Here is a 25,959-nt window from a genome sequence, read left to right as displayed (position 1 = left end):
AAGAAAAGTGTTTCAAATACAGTTAAATATGTGGACATTTTGAAAGGAGGCGCGTCATCTTATGACATTACTGTCATTACTGCAGTCGACCTTATAACATTTTACTAGTGGTATGCACAAGCTTTTCCCAGAGTTATCGCACTTAATAAATAGACATTTTTGGTAATATATATAGTTGTAGAAACTATCCTCAGTTAGAGGCAGTGTGCCAAATAGCCACTGTCCCGCTAGCCCGTGGCTAGTAAAAATCCAGTCGGGCCAGTAAATCTCCAAAGTCACTGGCCCGAATTTTCAACGAGTGATGTTGTAAATATAATCTTTTGCTTCGTTTCTACATTCACATTTCGGGCTAGTGACTTATTTTATGGGCTAGTACCTTTAAGGAATAGCTAGCCCGACTAGCTTGAAATATTTTACTAGTGATATGCAAAGGTTTCACCCAGAGTTATGTTACTTTATAAAGAGACATTTCCGTGTACACAGTTGTAGAATATATCCTCACTTTCGGTATGCCGTTGTGTCGTTTTATTATGATGTGATGTATGCATATGGCTCTAGTTTTCGAAATGCTAGTTATTCCGGAAGTTCATTTTTGGCTGCATGTCTTAGTAACATAGTAAAGCCCGTTTTCGAAAATGAATCACCGTGTTGTCATTATTGATAAATTATGCAATAATGGTTGTGACAATTACAGTTTATTCCAAGAAATACTGTGTATTCCCAACATCAGCTAAATTTGATCTTTTAATGTCCAGTGATAACAGTGACCTTATAAGAAAGTTGGCTATGTATGTTGAGAAGTCTTTGCACGTATTTATACATGTTAAGGACAGCAGGAATATACAGATTGTGTATGTACTTTCCTGATGGTTTTTGTGATGTAGGTGTTATACCTCCTGACAAAAAAGATCAACGGACAAAAAGTTCAACGGAGCAAGTCGCAGCAGTGAAAGAGTATTAATTGAGTATTGAGTATGAATCATTAAGTTATATTTTCAAAACAAAGATAGAACCCAAAAAATCATGTACAAAACGTAATATCCTATGTACTTTTATTGAAAAACCTGACTGATAGCTCACTAAAAGCTAAATAACAACCACAACATTGAGTCCATTACAGAGGCTTTAAATTCCATATACTGGTCTAATTAAGTAGCAATGGCAACGATGTGCAACATATCTTTATATCGCAATAAATATGATTCAATGTCGATTAGAGCGCATTGTCCGCATGAAGCATTTAAAAAATCTTTTAATGTTCATTGTTTCTCACAGATCAACCAACATATTCATGTTGTACATTTTTATATCACCCAAGGCAGCGTGTTTATATACCACTGAAATCTGATAATGACAAATCCTTTTCATTATGCCAATGCACTGAAACAAGTTAAAAATGAGAAAATGGCGTAATAACCACGATCTATAATTTTACGAGTGTTGGAAGGAAAAATAATTAATCACGACGAAATTAACTGGAAAATAGTCTTTGTCTTCTTTGACAATAAATGGTCTTCGGAAAAGCAATTAAAACTGACATTTCATCACATCTGAGGGCGAATTCCTGTGTATACTGATCTTGAAATCTCAGTGCAAGTTGAATCCCACCCTATGACAGCGTGGTACAAGAGTCTCTACATTAGGCGGCATTTGACAGGAGACGTTAATGTGTATGTCGTTAATTGTCGATGTTTGTGCAATTATCTTGGATTGTCACGATAGTTAATGAGATATTCTGACTATGTCAAGTAATTGCCAAACCTGGGACTGATTAGGTGTTTCATTTGGGATGGTAATGATCCTTGAGGTCTGATCTATGTGAAAATAGTATCAGATTGCATCGCTGTTTTTTTACGAGACTGCACTGGACAACGCGTTTTTTGGCATTTGTTAGTGCATGTTGTAAAATAGGTGCACAAGAATATACATCTTTAAAACCTTACAATTGTTCTGATGGTTCTGTACGAAAGTTTTAGTTCTGGAGTAAATAAGTCAAAGAGTGACTATTGTTTTACACCGCTTTTTTCAATATTCCAGCAATATCACCGTGGACGACGAGATACGGGAGTGAGTGAGTGAGATCATCGCCGCTTTTAGCAGCATTCCAGCAATATCATGTAGCGGACACCAGAAATGGGCTTCACACATTGTACCCATGTGGGGAATCGAACCCGGATCTTCAGCGTGACGAGCGAACGCTTCAACGACTGGGCTACCCCCACCGCCCCACGAGATACAGGGAAAAATCGATGATAATGACACAGTTTGCCCATATAGGTATGATATATATTTTAGCTATTTAGAAAGCTGCTCAGAAGACATACACATCAATTGTTGCATTTCTAATTACAATTAATTGTTTCATCCTTTGTCCATGTGGCAATGCATTTCGTCAACCACATAATCATATAACACTCAACAATAACATTTTAGAAGTTTTATTGTTAAAGTTGTCCAGGGACTATAAACCGACCAGTGCAATGAAATGGGATTGACTTAACTGTCCTTATTCAAGGCATGTATAAACCTCAGACCAGGTCGACAGGGAGAGGCATAATTGACTAATTATAAAACAATTATAACAATTATTGTAGGAATCGATAACGCTAATGTTGATTAACGTCAGCTTTTCGCATGTTCATTGAGATAAAACAGTCACTCTCTCAACACGACAAAGGAACATCATTAGGTTTAATTATACGATCAAGTAGTATATGTTATAAGTTTCCTATAAAGTCCCTATGGTCCAGGATTCAGTATATTCATCACTTGGGCGATAACCCGTGTAATTTGGCTTATATATACTGAGGGGGAAAAATAAGGGATCACATGAAAGGACAAGTGTTCCTTTATTTTTTTTCCAAGGTTTCTTCATAGGCACAATAACATTTAGCAAGTTGTTCAATGTAACATACATGTACGTAACACGGGTATATTGGGATTACACTTTCTTAATAAAATACAGATTCTATTACTTTTGGGGTTGAGTCCTAATATCCAGGTACAAACAGATCTAACCCACTCAGCCTCCGTAGCTTAAATAAACCTGGAAGTCTGACAGCTGGTAGTCTATATAGTTTGTTTACGCCTCTGACAAGTGTGAATAGGCACAGCTCCCATGGCAGAAGCTTTGAATAGTGAATACACTCTGCTTTGTAAAAAGTGGTCAAAGGTAACATACGTCATATTCGGTATTAAAGTACTAGAATCTGTACTTTACTGTTAAATGCATAAAAAGTATGATAAAAAGGTTTTACATATTTCACATGTACGCCTAGTATCCATTATTATTTTACACATATGGTGAAACATAACCAGTGTCATATATATCATAAGTGCATGTGTGCACATATCACTATACGACCTATCCGAAACGAGCGTGAAATTTTGTAAAATACATAATTTGAGTTTAATAATCTCTCTATATCAAACCCAGCCACTCACTTTAATATAACCCTCTCCTATGTTATAGCATCATTGCGTAATGTAGAATAGTGCAGCAAAATAGAACTGATTGAAGAACTGGAGTTTTCTCCCTCATACGTTACAGGATTTTGGATTCGAATTCCTGAAATGCCCTGATTATTCTTCTTGCTTTTTTTTTAGCACGATACCCTTACCACGATATGCAACAACTGCCAGTGGTTTAACACGTCGCTAAACCAAGCTCACTCACTCATTCATACAGTCTCCCATGGAGATTTTATCCACGATGATCTGTTGATAGTGCAATGAGTCAACCATTCCTATCAAGCTTAATGTGAAGGTATGGCACCGTGCTTCTGCCAACGCATAGCCGATAACATCAAAGCGAATAATGCCATAATGAATTATGACACTCCCCGTGATAATGAACGTAACCTAATACGAAATATAATTATTTTTGGGAGAAGTCTGGTGGGTGAACACGTGATGTAATTTGTCTTTGCTAATTGTTGTCCTTCCTGTGAATGGTGATGGCGTCTAGTGCTGCAGGCATGGCCATTAATCATGTCTGTCATTAGTATATCTGTAGGGGCAGCTGCATGTTATGTCACTATATTATTACAACTATTGTTAATATCCACACCAGGACCGTTATAACACGTTCTGTGAGTGAGTGACTTTAGTTTTACGCCGCACTCAGCAATATTCCAGCTGTATGGCGGCGGTCTATTATTAATCGAGTCTGGACCAGACAATTCAGGGATCAACATCATGAGCATCGATCTACCCATTAGGGAAACGATTACATACGTCAACCTAGTCAACGAGCCTAACCACCCGATCCCGTTAGTCGCCTTTTACGACAAGCTGCGGTTACTGAAGATCATTTCTAACCCGGATCTTCACGGGTACGTTCTGGTAGTAAAGATGAGGTGGACAATTAAAGATCCGAGTTGGAATTTGTCTTCGGCAACACATGCTTGCCGTAAGAGGCAGCTAACGGGATCGGGTGGTCAGACTCGCTGACTTGGTTGACAAATGTCATAGTATCCCAACTGATCGTATCCCGATCGATGCTCATGATGTCAGTCATCGGATTGTCTGGTTCAGACTCGGGCATTTACAGAATATAGCCGAAAAGTTGCGTTAAACAACAAGCCAACAACCCACGCTTGAACCGTGAACATCCGGGTTAGAATTGGAGAAACGCGTAGATCGATGCTCATGATGTCAGTCACTGGATTGGCTGGTTCAGACAGACCGCCGCCGTATAGCTGGAATATCGCTGAGTGTGTCATTAAACATTAAACAAGCAACACTATTAGGATTCAAGTGTTTACTTTTGCGAAATTCGACTCACTTTCTTAAAACAACGATCCCAGAAGGTCCATGTATCTTTGTAAGTAATTTCATATTTTGATTACATAGTACTGTCATTGCATTTGCATTCATTTTTTTCTCAGCACAATTCACAACCTTCACCAGAAAGCCTGTACACATTAACTTTTCGGGTTGATTACTAGATTTACGAACGTGCGATGTATATAATTGTACTTCGAGCTGAATATCGCGACTTTACTCAGAGTCATTTACACTCTTTATCTAAAGAGACCGCCTCCGTGGTGTAGTGGTTAGAGCGTCCGCCCAGAGAGCGGAAGGTCGCGGGGTTCGATCCCCGACCGCGTCATACCAAAAGACGTTAAAATATTGTATTGTTGGTCCCTGGTGCTCGGCATTAATGGGTACAACAAGGACTGGTCGGCTCGGAGTCAGTGTAATGTGTCTGAGTGGGGTATCCATGCTTCACTGCGGAATGGTATCTCAATGTGCTAGCACTATAAAACCAGCTTTAGTCTGGGCTAGTACAAGCAGCGACACATACACACGGATGCACGTTGTCATAGGAGCGAAATATTCTCAAGCACGACGTTAAAGAAGAATACGAGTGAATTGCAATAATTTGCTGGGTTAAAGATAAAGTCACCCGAAACATATTCCCAAATTTTAAAATTATGTATAATTATGTTTTAATCGCGAAAACAGTTTCTGTAAATCTCAGCTTCGGCCATTATGCATGTTTCGCTGGAACCCACGTGACCTTTCCGCTCGTAACGTCAAATGTGCCTGGAGTCCGCCATATTGCCAAAGACCAAGCACAGTAGTACAAATCGTGTTGTTTCTGTCGTTTTTGTAAATGGTACGATGGTGTATTCTGTTGCCTGGGGATGCACGGAATCATCGAACAATGGAAAGCCACCATTTCTTCTGTTTTCCAAGTAAAGAGAAAGACTTAGGCAGGAGAAATGCTCCGATCATTCCGAGTCGGACGCATATGAAAGAGACAAGCACACATGGGGCATACAAATCCCAAAGCTAGACTTACTGTCAGTGGTATTTTTAACATAAATTACATCAAGTGCGATTGCCAGTCGAATTGCCCCGCTGCAAATTGGCCGAGCAAATTTGGTCAGATTGCCCCAGGGGGTACTTGAAATGCCCCAATTTATTTAAAATGATTAAATATAGGCCATAAATGCATAGTTTTGTCAACTTTGATATCATGTTCTTCATATAAAAGTATATACATAGTTATGAGTTTACTGATGGAACATTTATCAGAAATATTACTTCTTAATAACTTTTATATGAGGAACATAATATCAAAGTTGACAAAAACTATGCATTTACGGCATGTATTAAATCATTTTAACTAAATTTGACCAAATTAGAATGAATGACCAAATGTGCTGGGGCATTTTGTAGCTGGGGCAGTTCCACTGGTACCCATGAGATATATATCATCAAAATCAGTAAGAGATTTCACATGAGCTTGAAAATTTTTCGCTATGACGTTCTTTTCGGTTTTGAGCCCTAAATGATGCAGAAGTGTTTCTAGCAGATAATTTCTATTTTCCCCCGTCTGAAGCATAATTATTGTGTTTTTAAGTCCCAGACACCCTACAGTCACCCATTTGACACAAAAGGAACTGCAATCACATTGCAAAAAATATAATTCTTAGAAACTGGTCATATACTTATAGGGGTGGGTTTGCTGGTTGGAACTGTATCACATTTTGCTGTCAAATAGTATTCTTGTTAAATGATATGGTATGTTTTAAAATTTATTTTGAACTCAAGCTGTGGCTCCGTTTGCTTGATTCTTCTTCTTCATCTTCACTGGAAGATTGTCTTGCAAGATGTAAAATCGGATCGTATTGATACGGTCTAACATCCATTTCAGAAATGACATTAGGAACAGCTTTTACTGCTTCAGAATCCATGGACACTGTTAAGTTGTGAGGTAATATCAAAGAGGCAGCCATCAGCAACAGGCACACATGACGTCATGTCACGTGATACCCCTCTGCTCATTAACTGTCGGGTGTTTCCGTAAACGGCGGAAATACGAGTGCGTTTTTTTGTGTTTTTAATGATATTTTGCAAACTTTTTGTTCACTTTAAATCACGGAAGGTGACTTTTAGAAATTCCTTTACAATTTATCAAAAGTTTTGTTTTCGTTCGGATTCTCCTTTAAACTCAATTTCACCTCACCTCACCTCACCTCACCTCTTCATTTATTGTGAAATTATATTTATTATTATATACGACAGCATCAGTGGGAAGCATGACAATACACATCAAAGAGGCCGTATGTAGTTCTCCATACGGGGTTTCGATGCCTGCACGGAGAACCGTAAAGCCAAGCTATTAACTGGATAATACCCGCACAAAGAAAAATCTTTTAGGATTTTTGCTTGGACTGACAGTTAACCATTTCATAGCATATGCTATCACGATATATAGTCTTATCAAAACTGATACCGGATGAAAAGGACAAGTAATTTGTTGATTGTACTTTGCAACCTGATAAATCTTCACATCTGGCAAGTCCCTAGCAGAAATATAGGAAGATAAACTAAATTAAACTAGTCTATTTCCCTTTCAAAATTATATTTTCCATTCAAAACAGAAGGCATATCCATTGTCTATGTGTATTATATCCGATTATCTACTTAACTACATTCCTTAAACGTTTTGAAATAAGCAGACATGAAACGCCATAATAATAATAGCGACTTTACATTTGCATAAAAGATCATTTATAACCAACCAATTAAACAACGATCTCTTGACATGCCGTGGGGTAATTAAATGGTGAATCATGCAGTATTTTTCTACTCCGCGTTGATATAAGGTGGGTTGTGACAGGGACGTTATAACAGATCGCGGTACTAGCCACGGGAACTGCGTTGATACTGAACACATCGCGTTGTTACATTCCACGGACGCTGACGTGAAGAGAAGGATGAGGACGATGCTGAAACTCCTTGCAGCGTTATCGCTGTGTTGTATGGTAAGGACTCGCTTCATACTGTTTATTTATTTCTGTTTCAAAGTATTGTTTTGTGCTTTAGTTTCTCAGTTTGTTGAGGATAATACCAAAGAAACTCTTTCCCGGTTCGGAGTCATGTGTCAAATTATGATAGCCATGATATACTGTTACCTTGCATTCTAGCGTAAGGGGCTGACACATGCACCTACATGTATAAGTTACCTGACTGGGGACACATTTAATATCAGAGTATTGCAGCGAGACAAAGACGACCAACACAAAGAGGGTGATAAATGTGGGTTAATTGTATAAATTAATGTAGACATTTAACCGATGAGTAAGTGAGTAAGCTGGGTTTAACGCTGTTTTTAACTGTATCCCAGTTATATAAAGGCGTGTCAGCTTAATGTGTACATCTCTAGCCTAGTGCTTAAAGCGTTCGCTCGTCACGCCGAAGGCCCAGGTTCGATTTCCCACATGGGTACAATATGTGAAGCCCATTTCTGGTGTTCCCCGCCGTGATGTTGCTGGAATATTGCTAAAACCATACTCACTCACTCAGACGATTGTCCAGGGGACGCATCTCTGATCATCGACTTGAACAACTGAACCCAAACATGTACCTGGTTATTTGGACGATAGATAAATTCATACAATTACCATAATATTTAGCTTGAGTTTATTCAGAATAATGTAGCTTTGGTTTATTTAGAATAAAGTTAAGAAACATGCTTTTTTGGTAATTTATGTCAAATTATATACAACCAGCTTACGACTGTCAATAATCTCATTAATACGAAATTAAATACACGTATTGTAAATTCTTCACAGTGTTGAGTTATGTCATATTTTCACTTCTTACATGTTATAAAATACACATACCATATAAATACTTCACTTTTCTTTGCAGGTTCACTTTGTGGAGGGTAAGTACATTTATCAATATTCAAACATCTTGTGTTCGTGAAGACCCGTCCTTAATTATGGTTTGTGATCGAAAAAGGTATTCATATATCTAGAAAAACACCTTCTATCCAAATGGTACGATTAACAGTTAAATGAAACAATTACCAATTCAAAATATATTTTTCATATTTATGGGGCTGGCTGTTTTAGCCGTTTTTCGTATTAAGAGATTGTCTCCTTCCAAGTATAATCGCAAAAGTCCACACTAAAGTGAGTGAGTGAGTGAGTTAAGTTTTACGCTGCTTTTAGAAATATCCCAGCAATATCACGGCGGTCGACACCAGATAAGGGCTTCACACATTGTGCCTATGTGTGGAATCGAACCCGGGACCGGCGTGACGAGCGAACGCTTTAACCACTGGGCCACCCCACTGTTCCCCTAAACGTTAGAAACTATGGAGAATATGTATGGTCCACACTTCTTACTGACTTAATCAGAATACTGTTTGGTATTTGTATGTACATAACGAGTATAGCATCGAAACGAGGATGTGTGGGGTTTTTTAACGTGTTTGAAAGTATTTTTCTTACATGCAATACAACATCAACATTGTTACAGAAATTGGTAAAGTATTGGTATATAACGAGACATTCGCGCTGACGTATAAAGCTGTTTGATGGAAACAAATAACTGCCACATACCATAGTCATTGATAGTTTTCACACGACAGATCAGAACAATTAATATATAATTGTGTCCGATTGGCTCCAAGATTAGACCAAAACCTTTGCAGGTTCAACTGTCAGTCATTAGAGCCAATCAGTGCAACATTACCATATTATACTGAAACGAATACTTTAAGGGATATTAAGGTCAAAGATATTATATTTAATTGCTGGCGTGTTTGTTCAAGTGCACAGACTATTAATTCTATTATGACAAAAGATGACTTCATGCCATTAGATAATCGATTTTGGTCTGTATATCAGTAGGCAACTATATAAACAGAAACATATATTTTTTTCATATCAGTCAAACTGATAAATACAAGGACTATTTCCCAATGAAGTATATTGTAGATAACTTTACTCTATACGTAAATTTTGTTCTCCTGATATTAAATCACATTTATTTTTCATTTCTCAAATGAATTATAAATACATAATCTATTTGCTTTTCACAGTAAATCCTTCCCTTCTAGTAAATGATTGTTTCAAACATCCGCAGTCGTAATGTATCGAAACAATACGTTGTTAAATGACATTACATATCATTCCAACCAATAAATACAAGGACCATTTTCCGAGGAAATGTAGGGTATATAACTTTTCTCTATATGTAAATTTTGTTCTCTGATATTTGTTTACATTTAGTTTTTTTCTCAAATTAATTATAAATACATTAGGCTAATTACATTCAGGTTAAAGATTGTTCCAAATATCCTCAGTCGTAATGTCTCGAGACAGTACGTTGTTAAAAAAATATTACAAAAGTTTAAACTCACATGTTCATGTCACCTTATTGAAACTCTAGTATCCCAGGATATGAGGATCTTGTCGTCACAGTCTGTCTCCTGGCTGAATTTGATGCTCGTGCTATCTACCACTTTTTGTCCACGTGAAATTAGATTTCTGACACTGTGCAGAGCAACATAGGTTCTCTTACTATATATTGAAGTTATGCTCACCTCATTGGCAGAATACATTTCATTTCCTATATATTGAAGGCATGCTCAACTCCTTGGCAGAATACATTTCATATCCTATATATTGAAGTTATGCTCACCTCCTTGGCAGAATACATTTCATATCCTATATATTGAAGTTATGCTCACCTCCTTGGCAGAATACATTTCATATCCTATATATTGAAGTTATGCTCACCTCCTTGGCAGAATACATTTCATATCCTATATATTGAAGTTATGCTCACCTCCTTGGCAAATATACATTTCATATCCTATATATTGAAGAAGTTATGCTCACCTCCTTGGCAAAATACATTTCATATCCTATATATTGAATACATTATGCTCAGTTATGCTCACCTCCTTGGCAAAATACATTTCATATCCTATATATTGAAGTTATGCTCACCTCCTTGGCAAAATACATTTCATATCCTATATATTGAAGTTATGCTCACCTCCTTGGCAAAATACATCATTCATATCCTATATATTGAAGTTATGCTCACCTCCTTGGCAAAATACATTTCATATCCTATATATTGAAGTTATGCTCACCTCCTTGGCAAAATACATTTGGCAGAATATTTCATATCCTATATATTGAAGTTATGCTCACCTCCTTGGCAGAATACATTTCATATCCTATATATTGAAGTTATGCTCACCTCCTTGGCAGAATACATTTCATATCCTATATATTGAAGTTATGCTCACCTCCTTGGCAGAATACATTTCATATCCTATATATTGAAGTTATGCTCACCTCCTTGGCAGAATACATTTCATATCCTATATATTGAAGTTATGCTCACCTCCTTGGCAAAATACATTTCATATCCTATATATTGAAGTTATGCTCACTTCCTTGGCAAAATACATTTCATATCCTATATATTGAAGTTATGCTCACCTCCTTGGCAGAATACATTTTCCATCCAATATATTAAAGGCATGCTCACCTCCTTGGCAAAATACATCCAGTGCAAGAGGCAGAAATCAATAAGACGCCAAATGTGGGTACAATATGATGTTGTCAAATAGACACGAAATAACAGTAACATATTATGCTGAACGTGAAAACGGGGAGTGCATTCCTTGTCTATTGCTTTCCCACACGTTTTTGCAAATAATGTTTCTACTTAAAGGGAAATATATTTGTGGACAACCCGTACAGCTTTACAGAAAACAAAAATAATCTTGTGTAATGAAACTTAACAAAGCAATTTGTTATGTCGCTTTGCGGTTCAACTATAATACAACTAAATTGCCCTGTTCAAAAATATTTCCCATAATTGTTAGTGAGAGTCATTCTGCACCGCTTCAATGTACGGCAGCACGACTACATTATTAATATTTCTAATGTGGACGTGCGAAATGACAGGCTCAGTAGTAAGGGTCTCTTTCATCGTATATCTGTAGGGTGGGGAAGGAGATGCTTTCATCGTGTGTCTGTAGAGAGGGGAAGGGACTGTTCAGAGAGGGGAAGGGACTGTTTTCATGTAGGGTAGGTAAGGGGATGCTCTCATCGTATATCTTTAGGGGTGGCTAAGAGGATGCTTTCATCGTATATATGTAGGGGCGGGGAAGGGGATGCTTTCATCGTACATCTGTAGGGGCAGGGAAGGGGATGCTTTCATCGTATATCTGTAGGGGCAGGGAAGGGGATGCTTTCATCGTATATCTGTTGGGGTGGGGAAGGGGATGCTTTCATCGCATATTTGATGGGGTGGCTAAGGGGATGCTTTCATCGTAAATCTGTAGGGTGGGGAAGGGCTGTTTTCATCGTATATCTGTAGGGGTGGGGAAGGGACTGTTTCCATCGTGTTGTAAAAAAGTGGCTGAAACTCTCTATCTGCTTCCTTTTGTCTTTGCTCTATAGTATCTATGTTTATTATGATATTATTTGAAATTATCGTATTAAGGGCTAAGTAAGTTGTGAACATGTTTCGTTCTGTGAAAATTCAACTTAAATTCCAGTCATGACCTTCAAACAATTTGATAATACAACGCTTATGGGAGAAACTCGCATTTCCACCACAGATGTTGAGATTTGCAATTATCTCTGACATGTGACAACCCGGCATTCAACTTATCTATGACCTTTTCAAATTTAGAGAAGAGAAAGGAAGAGCTTATCACCGCGTCTATATGAAAGTCCGTACTCCAAGCTGTATATGCCTGCTCTTTACCTTTAGAGTGGGGGTCCGTGTTAGATTTGTCAGTCTCCATGGTATGTCTCCAACGTCTAACGTCTAACGTCCAAGGTCGTCCTAGTCTGTCTCACAGTCCCTGAACCACATTATTTTCCCACAACCTAGCCCTCCCTGCAATGCTAAAGCCCTAATTGAACCAAGTCTAGATTTCCCCAAGTTCAGGATCTCTGGTCTCCCTGAGGCTCCTTTTCAATTTCAATGGGTTTTTTTGATACAATCAAAATTATATATATTCAGAAACTGAGCGTTAGCCTGACGTCGTCCCTGCACGCTAATATGGCTGCACAGTTTGACACGAGCTCCCTCCCGTATTAAGTGGACAAGCCGAGCTGTTACTGGAATACTGTTAAAATTCAACCCAACTCACGCAATATACAATTAATAAGTCGTTTACTGACTCATGACTGATCACACCGAACTAGGGCCAAATACGACATCGCCATCGTAAGAACACGCGTAACCTGCTTTCCACTTGGAACAGAATGCTTTAGAAGCATATTATTATTACAATTATTATAATTAGTGCCACATTTTTAAATACAAACGGCAAAACCCTTTCCACAGCCGAAAGAATTTTTTACTGCAAGCAGAGTCGATTATACAAATCTGACTATAGCATGAGTATATGTTTGCCGCCGCATTCAGCAGTCTGGGCCTAGGTTTTCGAAGCTCTCTTAGCGCTAACATAGTCGTAAGTTAATGTTAATGTATGGCACTTACGACTATCTTAGCGCTAAGAGAGCTTCGAAAATCTAGGCCCAGGACCAGACAAACCAGTTATTGACAACACGCGATACAATGACAGGTGTTCGCAAAAGGTGAGCCTAAGCTGCCACAGGTGGCATATATGCACATATGCAAAGGCTTGTCAGCTGTTCACGTAAACAAAATCGCGAATGTATGGTCAAAATGGGGAATTGCTACGAATATCCGTAGCTGATATATACGCTTTCATGGTGTACGAATATTCCACAATAAGGATTCGAACATGTCAGGGGGACATCGGTCGTAGAGGTGAGCTACCTTGGCGAAAGGGGTATGGCGCTGACACCACTGATTTCAATTGAGCACCACTTGGATTCGAACACAGGACCAGCAGATGTTTACGTGATATTTACAAGGATCACGCAAACCAATATTCAACATGAAATAACATTTAGTACAAAACATCTGTAGATATAATTAGCAATAAGAGGCACACGAGACCCGATCGCTTGAGCCGTTCCTTGACCACTGGGAAAACATGATGTACGGTTCCAATATGGATTCGCTTCAGTTTTGTTTCTTGGTTCGTCCGCACCATACCGACTGATTACACCAAAGAGCGGGACGTCAGAGACCTGTATTTTAAACTCACAATTAGCTGATGATGTGATGTGAATAGTGTAAACTCACTCACTCAACCACTCAACCATTCAACCAACCACCCACTAGTTCACTCACCTACCGACCCACACACTCATCCAAATCCACTCACACACTCACTCACTCACTCACTCACTCACCCATCCACTCACTCACTAACCCGGGTAGCCTAGTGGTTAAAGCGTTCGCTCGTCACGCCGAAGGCCCAGGTTCGATTTCCCAATTTGTGAAGCCCCTTTCTGGTGTTCCCCGCCGTGTTATTGCTGGAATATTGCTAAAAACGGCGGAAAACCATACCCAGTCAGTCACTCACTCAGTCACTCACTCACTAACCAAGTCACTCACTCATATGTTTGTGTTTGTAGGAAGCGACAGTTGCGGGCAGCCTGCTGATATTGTGTTCATCATAGACACGTCGCGAAGTATCTGGCAACCCTACTTCATTCAGCAGCTAAAGTTTGTACAGAATGTTGTTAAGATGTTCCAGGTCCAGCCCGACAAAACCAGAATTGGAGCAGTGTCTTTCAGCGAGGGAGCTAGACCAGAGTTTGGTTTGGGCGAATTTGAAACTAAACAGGAAGTGACAAATGTAAGTAAAATCTAAAATCTGAAACGTAATAGTCGAGGATAACTATACTCTTCACAATAAGATACGCAACAAACAATATGTTAACCCAGATATATACGCTAATAGGAAATCCATCAAAAGTATTACCCATATCATGGATGTGGATGAAGTTTAAATGTCAGTATGAAGGAGTATTGTAGTTACGGTTATGTAACGCTGTCAAGGCGCATGTATACTTAACAAAAAAAGTTACGGATCGTGAAGATTTAGTTTAAACACGAAGCAAATTAAAGACTGAGCACCTCCTAAAAGATCAGTGATGCCTACCATTTTTTCTTCGATATATTTCAGAAGTATAATAAGTAACAAACATCCCTCATACCGGATTGGATTGTCCGCTTTTCATTGCATGTGGTAAGGGAAGAGCAAATCGAATCTATTTTGAAAGATGTTTCCACGTCATGTGTACATTTTTACCTGTTTTATAGGCTATTGCTAATATAGAGTTCACAATGGGTGGAGCCACAGATACGTATCTCGGGCTGCAGATCGCGCAACAAATGATGGCGGACAGCGGCAGGGACGGAGTCCCGCATATTGCAATTGTCATTACAGATGGGAAGTCAACAAATACGACCCTAACCTTACAAGGTAATCGTACGCTCGAACGTACCTGATCCGTAATCATACCATACGGTTGAGCTGTTACTGCATAGAGTTGCCTCCCTTAGGCGTGCCAGCAACCTCTGATCGACGTTCGAATTCCAGATTCTACGTTTATTAACAGCAATCTGTGCTGTTTGTACCAGAATGATATACAGGTACGCGATTGTAATGTAACTGAAATAACGCTGAAATATGCGTTTAACCAAGCCAACTCACTTCAACCTAATACTCATCACGGTATATTTGGATAACTTAATTTCTCGTCATAACGTTTAGCTATCGCATAAAACTGTTAAAGACAACTGCCTGGTATCGACAATCAGGACGGCGTAATAAGGTTTGACGTGACGTCACTTGTTTATGACGTTAACCCGTGAACCATTAAGCAATAACTGAATATATATCATATGCGCTCAATGGTTATTTTCTAGGGCTGTGTATTGGCAAATAACTTGTATTGCAATATAGTGCGATTCTGGTACCCGCATTCTTATGTGTATTGCGATATATTGGAAGTTTCAGTGTTTGACAGTGAGTGACATTGATTGTACGTGCAGAGTCTATTTTCTGCATACTAAATAAATGTTATTTTCTGCATACATAATAAATGTTCTGGTTGTGATAACAGAAATATTGAATTTAGATTTGATTTTGAGAGATTGTATTTTCTTTTGTATAATTTGTTTTCTTACAAAGTATGTTGATTTGTCAATTAATTTCACTTGAAAACTTCAGTGTGAATAAAAGTCTGTGTAGAATTTCACAAAAACCATAGAGATAATCACTAAACTTCAAATACCTTCATCACCCAATATACCGGTATTGCGATATATCGGTATACCGGTAATACCGTGTATTCCTATCATTTTCCAGAATCATCAAAGGCGAAGAAAGCGGGTCTTCAGATCTTCGCAGTCGGTATAGGATACGGGGTGGACATCAATGAACTGGAGGAAATGGCCAGCTCCCCAGCGGAGGAGTACGTGAAAACTGTCAGCTTCCGAGAGCTGGACACCATCAGGTCACTGCTTGCTATGGCGGCATGTCATGGTAAAGTCTTAAAGAGAAACGTATACTGCCATACTCATACTTTTAGTAATTACGATACATGATATTTACCTTGCAATCGGGGTCACAGATGGTCAGAGTGTCAAAGGCGAAACAGTCACCCATCCACCCACCCGCTCACTCCCTCTTTCATCCACCCACTCACTCACTCACTCACTCACTCACTCAACCACTCACTCAATCACCCAACTCACCCACCCGCGCACTCACTCACTCACTGACTCACCCAACCCACCCACCCACTCACTCACTCACTCACCCAACCCATACCTGCTAGAAACCTATGATTGTGGGTTCGAATCCAATGTCTGTGGCCTGTGTGATTCCCTCACACACCAACCTCACACGAAACTGAAATACTTAGAGCACTAACGACATTACAACCAGTGGTATATACCGCATTGAACTATCGATGGATTGCAATCATTGAGTCTCCGATAGCAATTAATCGATGCTAAAAACGAAAACAATCGATGGATCGATAGTATGTGTGACTATCGATAGTTTAGTAATTGGCCTCCGTTGATAAATGCGCAGCGCAAATTGTAGGAAGTACCAGATTAGTTCACTTTGATTTGGAGTTATCCGCCCCTGTTACCTCTTAAACAAACTTGATCTGGGTTTCAAGTTTCTTGTCACCAATATTCCAACAATATCACTCTAGCTTGTTTTATTTCATATAAACTATACACACATTTGTGAAATGACCTCAAATGAGACAATTCATGGACAGAAAACCGATTGCAATCTTATTGCTGTAGTTGTTCACAATAGACTATCGCTATCCCATTGGTTGTTCAACCTCTATAGTCACCCCTAAGTTTTAGCGTCTAATGACACGTGAAGCCCATTTTTATGAAGCCCCGCCGTTATAAGGCTGTAACACTGCTAAAAGGGACGCATTCTGTCAGCAATCCATATCCTCGGTGACTGAGACAGATAGGGAGATGCATACAGTCAGCCATCCTTATTCATGATGACTGAGATAGACAATTGACACAGACTTAATATGGGGAATGAGCTTGGTCTGGGGCCTGGCAACTTAACGCTACCCCAATAGCCTCTTGTCTATGATATCATTAGTGATCCGGAGGTGAGGTAAGGTGAGGTGAGGTGAATTTGGGTTTTACGTCGTTCTTGAGAATATTTCGCTCATATGACGACGTGCATGCGTGTGTATATGTATGTGCAACTGCTTGTACTAGCCTAGACTGAAGCTGGTTTTATAGAGTTAGCCCACTGAGATACCATACCGCAGTGAAGCATGAATACCCCACTCAGACACATTATACTGACTCCGAGCCGACCAGTCCTTGTTGTACCCATTAATGCCGAGCGCCAGGCAGGGACCAACAAGTACCATATTTTAACGTCTTTTGGTATGACGCGGTCGGGGATCGAGCCCGCGACCTTCCGCTCTCCGGGCGGACTCTCTAACAACCACACCACGGAGGCGGTCAGTGATCCGGAAATATAATAAAATTAATATGAATAATTTCTTGTGTGTATTGTTTTGGACAGTGACAACCCCTGTTCCGCCTACAACAGAGCCAACGACTACAACTACCACAACTACTACCACAACTACAACGACCACAACAACAACTACTACTACTACTACAGGTAGATTCTATACATTAACATTTTTCTTTTCGTGAATGTTCATAACCAAATAACATTGAAATTGTTTTTTCACAGCTACATTATTGCGATTTCGAATAGACACAGTTTCGTGCAGGGGAAGAAGGATGACAGAGAAAGGTGTTTGTTTGTTTGTTTCTGTTTTTCTGTTTGTTTGTTTAACGCCGCACTCAGGAATATATGACAGCGGTCTGTAAATAATAGAGTTTGGACCAGACAATCCAGTGATCAACATCAAGAACATTGATCTGCGCAGTTGGGATACGATGACATGTGTCGACCACCCGATTCTGTTCGTAGCCTCTTACGATAAGGATGGGTTGCTGAATACCTATTTTAATATCTCCATGGGTCGGAGGAGATATGTGTTTTGGTATGTGTGCGTGTGAAAGGAGAATAGTGTGTGTGTGCGCGCGTGGGGGGGGTGCAAGAGAAAGCGAAAAAGTGTTGATAGAGCCAACGAAAAGTGGAAGACAAACATGAAATTTAAATCTGGAGCATCCAATATTCAAATAGCCAAATATTTGTATTTCAGTTCCAACAACGACCACAACCACTACAACTACAACTACAACGACTACACCTACAACAACGACACAGAGCCGTAAGTACAATGGCCGAACTTCAACTTGGATGCTTCCTGACTCATCCTGCAATTATCCAGTAATTAACTAAAACACCCTCCAAATGACACGCTGGTTCAATGAGCAGGTCAAGCTGAGTTAATTGCTGGAAAAGATCATAAAGATAGTGATCTCACCATTTACAATTGCCCTGTAAGTAAGTCGGACTGCCTGACATATAACTTGTCTATTTTTCTCTCCTTTGTTACGTGTCACCTATTCATAAGCTATTTCAACGTCTGTCACTTTTTTTGTATCCCATTAGCAATTAAAAGCAACTCGGTTATTAACCGTTTAACATCGCGTCATGCCTTAGTACGAATACCTTAGTCACATGGACAGGAGTGGTGGTCCGATTAATTGAAATAATCGGAGATTGGTCGTAGTGACTAAACGACCAAGCAATCGATCATGAATTTATCTTAAAGGCTCCAAGAAATTTATGTTCCTAACATACTAGTCATCCTTTAAAGATGTGAAATTTTGCCAAAAAGCCCCAAAAGAACTACATGTTTTTTTCCTTATCTTTATGTGCATTAACAAATTTCATAAATGACGCTAACCAATTATTTTCGATGATTGATCGGTTGTAATGAACCAATCATCAATTATAAGATTTTAACCAATTCCCAACACTACTGTCTACGCATCTATCTATGTCCTAACGCGCTGTCAATAACAACTCTCTATATTATAACACACAGACAGATAGACACTAATACATATATTGACTGATTTTAACATTTTTATGTTTTTAGTGACATTTAAAAACCACACTCCAATATCTTAATGAATCGTTTAGCCTTTACCCTGTGACGAATCAACATGCGTATACTACCTTGATTTGTTTATTGTATTGCGTTATATCCTTATTGTATGAATTATTCATGATGCGCTTCTTGTTTCCAGTTGATGCTATAATGGGCGCTGAGGCAATGAGACGTGAGATATTTATTACATATAATTGTGATTGTTAACGAATACAATTATGTATTGCTGCGTAAGAGTTAAGTTCTCCAGTAGCATGGCGTTGGGGATACCATTAACATCGAATAATACAAAGACAACCTTTTTTCAAAGAGCATCATTGTTAGGACTGATCTCGTTTGCTGAAAAACTCTTGTGGCGAAAGATTGGTTTATGTTTGAAACACACTGTATTAGAAAGACATTTTCACTTCATATTGAGAAACGAAAGCCTGAATTTATAGAAATACTGTGGTGATAATACTTTTATTTATAACAATGTTATTTTAGAAAGCAAACCCATATCTTTTCCTTGACAATAGTTCATTTTGTTTTGTGATAGTGTAATGTGTGAATATTTTATGAAGATAAGCTTTTTGGAACAAAGTCTGCTAAAAAATGTGTTGTATTTTTATGTTGTTTATAACCGCACTTACAAACATCACAGACAAACATTATATTTCATTGAATATATGAAATATTAATATATTTTGATAATATTGTGGAATATATTTAATTATTATATATCATATATATTTTAATGTAGTGCTTTTAGATTAAATTATTTGATTAGAAATGCAAAGCATTGAAACGTGTCTAACTTGCACGGACTTTTCACAACCCCTTATAATGGCCATTTGAAATATAATGTTTATGATACAAAAAAATATTTCAAGTCAATTCAAATATTCATCATTCATTTGGAAATGAGTATATACAGAATCAACTTAAAAATCAAATCATTGAAATCTACTAGACCCTTTTACGAGGCGTCGACCTGTGAAGATCCGGGTAGAATTGATCTTCAGCAACCGATGCTTGTCGTGAGGCGACTAACGGGATCGAGTGGTCAGGCTCGCTGACTTGGTTGACACATGTCATCGTATCCCAATTGCGTAGATCGATGCTCATGTTGATCACAGGACTGCCTGGTCCAGACTCGATAATTTACAGACCGTCGCCATATAACCCTGGCGTAAAACTAAACTCACTCACTCAGTCATTTTACGAGGCGTCACATGCTTGTGACGTAACAAAGTGGTGCTTTGAGTCTGAATGGAGAAATCCTTTTCTGCAGTGTGTGGTGGAAAGCCAGCCGACGTCATCTTCGTCGTTGACACCTCCAGCAGCATCTGGATTGACGATTTCAAAGTTCAAAAGGACTTCGTCAGCGACGTCATCGACATCTTCGACATCGGTGCATGGAAAAGTCAGGTTGGCTTGGTAACCTTCAGTGACAACGCCTCAGTGGCATTCCATCTCAACAGGTTCGAAGACAAGGCGTCCATCCAGGAAGCCGTCAAGGCCATCAACTACACTGGTGGAAAGACCTACACAGCGGACGCCCTGTCCCTAGTACGGAGTAGCATGATGGCTGCCAGGAACGGCTTACGGAAGTCCGTAGCTCACATCACTATTGTCATCACTGATGGAATGTCTGCAGAGCCCGAGAAGACGAAAGAAGTTGCAGCTGAGCTGAAAAAGAAGGGGATGTATGTTTTTGCAATAGGTATGAAAATGCGAGATCTTACAAATAACACAAATACATTTATTCCAAACTCAGATATTAATCAGTGGTGTATCTCTACTATTCCTCAAGGAAATATTTATCACTTGCATAATCTGAGATGTAGTCTCACTCACGTCAAGGTTGCCTCGTTAACGACTGTTCTGGAATTATTTTTTTTGCATTTTGCTTTGATTAATCTTTTCATATATATAACTAAATGAGGTAACCTGTTAGTGCTAAATGTCGGTCTACGCAAAGAAGACTAAGAAACAAATACTTAGTTATTTTATTTGTGAGTTTGTTGAAAATTGCCTCTTCACCCAGCAGTGAATGGGTACCCTGTGGGATAGCATGGGTTTATTGAGGTAATACTGTCTTAGTGCTTTGAGCATGCACAAAGCGCTTTATACATGTGCATTATTATTATTTTTATTATTCTGTAGGTGACGTTATATCTATATCTACAACACAGTACTGATATTATTCTGTAGGTGACATTATATCTATATCTACAACACAGTACTGATATGACAACACAGAACCAATAAAGATTCTACCATGACCATAGAGATATACGTTCAATAGAACGAGGGTATCATTTTACAAGTCTTAACATTAATTGTGTTCTTCTTCCTAGGTGTCAGTAACCAAACAGACTTCCCGGAGCTGAAGGCTATTGGCTCCTCGCCTACTGAAGACTTCGTCTATCAAGTAAATGGCTACCAAGCCCTGAGGAAACTGAAGAACATCCTTGCCATGAAGACTTGCGAAGGTAAGCACTGTCGCTTGCAATCAACCATTGATCTGCTGAACAGGAACGATTTTGTATGGATAGACAACTTCTTTGTTGCAATGTGATGATAACGGTGTTAGCATCTACAATGAAACACCGCATCCAATGCAATAAAGAAGTTGTCTTTCCACCAAACATCGTTCCTGTTCTTCATACCAGCTTCTTAATGCTACGCAAAGAGGTCATTGGTATGCCTTGTACTTTAACGCAATTACGGTTAAAGTGTTAATACAAGCGTGAGTACTTTTTCGACATCCCTAAGAAATCCTAATCCCAACAATTCCAACTATATTATCAGCATGTGTGTATGAATCACTATCATAATGTGATGATACCAGGTGTTACCATGGTTCATGGTAGATCGATGCTCATGCTGTTAATCACTGGATTGTCTGGTCCATAAATGATTATTAAAAGACCACAGCCATATAGCTGGAATATTGCTGAGTGTGGCGTTACACAACAAGCAAAACAAACCAATTCTAATGCCACGATGCATTATTTTTCAGTCGAGTTCAAAATGCAAGGAGACCAGCCAAGTAAGTCGCATGAACAACTATTTTATGTAATAAAAATGGGAAGTTAACTTGTAAACATTTCAATATGATTCTAACAGTTTTACATAGTACCAACATCGTTGTGTCGAATTTTGATGTGCCGACCATACGGTTGTCTCGAAATAACAGCTAGGTCCCTATGTATACCTTATTTAATTTTGAGGTTGTATCGAACCTCTGATACATCTTCAACAGTAATGTCTACATAGCATCATACTGTGGTGGATAGATACCAAAGATAATTGTAATGGAATATGTACTACACCAGCAATCTGCAAGGTATAATATCCGCAATTCGTGTACTGTGCTATTTTTTCAACTTATATATCTGTCATTAATTTATCATTGAAGAACATCTTCAACTTACATATCTGTCGTTAATTTATATTGAAGACAATCTTTAACTTACATATTTGTCGTTGATTTATATTGAAGACAATCTTTAACTTACATATTTGTCGTTGATTTATATTGAAGACAATCTTTAACTTATATATTTGTCGTTAATTTATCATTGAAGAAAATCTTTAACATATATTTGTCGTTAAGTTAATATTGAAGAAAATCTTTAGCTGGTATAGTTTTCGTTAATTTATTTTTATTAATCTACAACTTATGTATTTGTCATGAATTTATTATTGAAGTAAATCTTTAACTTATATATTTGTCGTTAATATATTATTGAAGAAAATCTACAACTTATGTATTTTTCATGAATTTGTTATTGAAGAAAATCTTTAACGTGACGTAAATATTTCCATTCAGCCCAGTGTGCCAGCTCGAGGCCAACTGACGTAATGTTCATCAATGACTTTAGCAAAGCTGGGGGTAAAGACGTAACCAGAAGCTTGGGCATAATCAGAAGATCAGTTGACTCTCTCAACGTTGGTAAGAACAAGATACGCGTTGGGCTCCTCTCAAATGACTGTCCTGACGTTGAAGATATCCCTTTGAACAAGCACTTCTTCTATGATGACTTCATGGCTGCCGTGACGCCAACAAGAACAAGACCCCTGAGCAAGCTTCTTGCCATCAATCGCCGAACGCTGACTCTGAATCGCAATGGAGCACGTAGAGGCGCCAAGAAAGTTGCCGTCGTGTTGGCTAATGGTCCTATCAGCGACCTGAAAACCGTTGCGAGGGAGGTACGAAGATCGGAATATAGGAATGTTAAATTTATCTTCGTAAGGGCCGGAAGTGATGCCAGTCTGAAGGAGCTCTCACAGATGTCGAGGTTTCCAGTTCTTGATTACGAGAGTGTCGACTTCAAAAACGACATGACAGACAGACTCTGTGAAGGTACGTTATAAGCATACATCCAAAAGGAGGTTGAGAAAATCCTTTTTCTTAATTTGTCTTCTTTAGGTGTTCTTCAGTAAATGGCCTGCGAAAAAATATTTCTCTTAATACTCGCTTATATTTACCTCTAACCCACTGATTTGTAAACGTGAACATCAGGTTTAGAATTAATCCGGGCAAGCCATGTTTGTCGTAAGAGGAGACAAACGGGTTCGGGTGACACATGTTATCGTATCTCAATTGCGTAGATCGATGCACATGCTGTTGGTAACTGGATTGTCTGGTCCAGACTCGATTATTTACAGACCGCCGTCATATAGCTGGAATATTGCTGAGTGCGGCTATGAACTAAATTCACTCACTCTTCGACCGGAAGCTGTGTATAGACATATCAGCGTCATGCGTGTTACATCACAATCAGTCCTGCATGTCATTGGTTAGATAACCTATCTCTGCACCTGCTGTAGTATGTCACTAATGAATATATCTGTTTTTGTTACAGTTATCAGCATGTCATAAGCCATCTGAAGAGGAAGACGAGGAAACCCGTTATCGACAGCCATCATCGTGTATATATTACCATTACCATCAAAAAAGGGTCGTGATACCACTCAAGTTGTTTTTAACAGCTAATATAGTTACGCGTTCGTTGTTTCAAACTTCCTTCTTCCTTTATTGTTTTTTTTTATTTGGACTGAGTGAGTTTGGTTTTACGCCGCTTTTAGCAATATTCCAGCAACATCACGGCGGGGGACACCAGAAATGGGCTTCACACATTGTACTCATGTGGGGATTCGAACCCGGGTCTTCGGCGTGACGAGCCAACGCTTTAACCACTAGGCTACCCCACCGCCCCTTTTTTATTTGGAAGAAGAATGGAAACATAAACATTCATTTACATTCAGTACTAATGTAACGTAAATTAAAACTTGATCACGTTATGGAATCATTCCCTTAGTGAGAAAGACATCCCCAGAAAGCAACAAGTATGTCTAGCATGTACGTATCATAACTAATGTATTTATGTTTTCATTATGTAACCTTGCCGACTGAAATCAATATGACGATTCATATTGCCCTCGTAATTACAAGCATATTATTGACCGTTAACAATTGCTGTCACCTATTTTTACAGACAAGAAAAGTGAATAAAATGATATTTTACTCCATATATATGTTTGTTTGTTTATCCATCTCCAGGGTCCATTACCACAAGTGGGAAAAGCGAAAATGTGTCTGTTATGCTCCAACAGGTCACCATTAAAGAGACTTTTGGAGTTTAATGCCGTTCACAGAATAATTAAGTAATATTTCAGCTGGTCCTCCCGAACTGATGTTTTTGTGAAACCTACGGTCGCAGGTATGACGCAGAACATGGATCGTACAAGTCATTTCCATGACATTTAATAAAGGGAAAAGTTAGAAGTTAGGAATAATAAAGAGTAGTCTCAAGTTACAGTTGTTTGATAATGTGTGACTTATGAATACATTACAGCGATTGTCATAACGACAGCAAGTGTGGTGGCTGCAACGAAGGACGATTCGTAAGACGATAAGGTGGACAATTTCATCCTTGACATCATTGGATCTGTTGTGCCTAATACCGCCGCGTTTTGTCAAACATCTATTTACTCGACAGGGCACAGGGCGTATTAGTCGACTTGTAGCTCTCCTCTTGCAAGGCCTGGCTACGTTCAGCCATCGTGGTCGACGACCGCAAACGCCTTTGTCATGTTCCAGACGTTATCAGCGAGGGAAAGCATTCTATGGCTGTTCCGCTGTTGGGAGATAATAATAATAATAATGTGTCCATTTATATAGCGCCAAACTCCACAGTAGGTATGCTCATAGCGCTAACAATCAAGGCACAGCACACTATTACCCCGGATAACCCAAGCTGCCTGTTAGGCGCTAGAAGGTTATAGTCATATGACTTTTTTTCCACCGGGTACCCATTTTCCTGCTGGGTGAACAGAGACAATTTTGAACAAACTCACTTGCCTAAGGTGAGACCACATGTGTCACATGTGCTTCGTTGTGGGGCAGGACTCAAGTCCTAGAAACTCTCAGGAGTCAAGCTGCCAAACGCGGTCACCCATCCAAGGACTCTCCGAGCTCGACGCAGCTTAACTTCACCGATTTGTGACCTGAGCTTTGAGCACAGGACCACGCGCCACCACATTTCCATCTCGCATTGACAATTCGTACATGGTGATCACGGGCATTTTTTTCCGACATTACTGTACAAACCCTTCTTGCACAGTATGGAATGACTTTCGTTTTGTCATTGTAATGCACCTTAAATCATAACTGATGAAACGCCCATATCTGTCA

General features: G+C 39.0%; 1 protein-coding gene across 1 annotated transcript; it reads left to right on the top strand.

The window, feature by feature from the left end:
* Positions 1-7,646: 7,646 nt before the first annotated feature.
* On the top strand, positions 7,647-24,388 carry LOC124278286 (cartilage matrix protein-like). The gene is made up of 13 exons (XM_046714014.1): positions 7,647-7,781; positions 8,671-8,686; positions 14,301-14,524; positions 14,992-15,154; positions 16,043-16,219; positions 17,759-17,860; positions 18,414-18,482; positions 19,411-19,443; positions 20,545-20,976; positions 21,614-21,748; positions 22,279-22,308; positions 23,092-23,625; positions 24,128-24,388. Exons 1-13 carry the CDS (start codon positions 7,734-7,736, stop codon positions 24,142-24,144), a joined length of 1,980 nt encoding a protein of 659 aa, XP_046569970.1. The 5' UTR covers positions 7,647-7,733; the 3' UTR covers positions 24,145-24,388.
* The last annotated feature ends 1,571 nt before the right edge of the window (positions 24,389-25,959 follow it).

The sequence above is a fragment of the Haliotis rubra genome, unplaced genomic scaffold, assembly GCF_003918875.1.
Source record: "Haliotis rubra isolate DU_JTF1 unplaced genomic scaffold, ASM391887v1 Scf234, whole genome shotgun sequence".
NCBI classification, from domain to species: Eukaryota; Metazoa; Mollusca; class Gastropoda; order Lepetellida; family Haliotidae; genus Haliotis; species Haliotis rubra.
The sequence above is the reverse complement of the archived record's forward strand: the minus strand, read 5'-3'. Positions and strand labels throughout refer to the sequence as shown.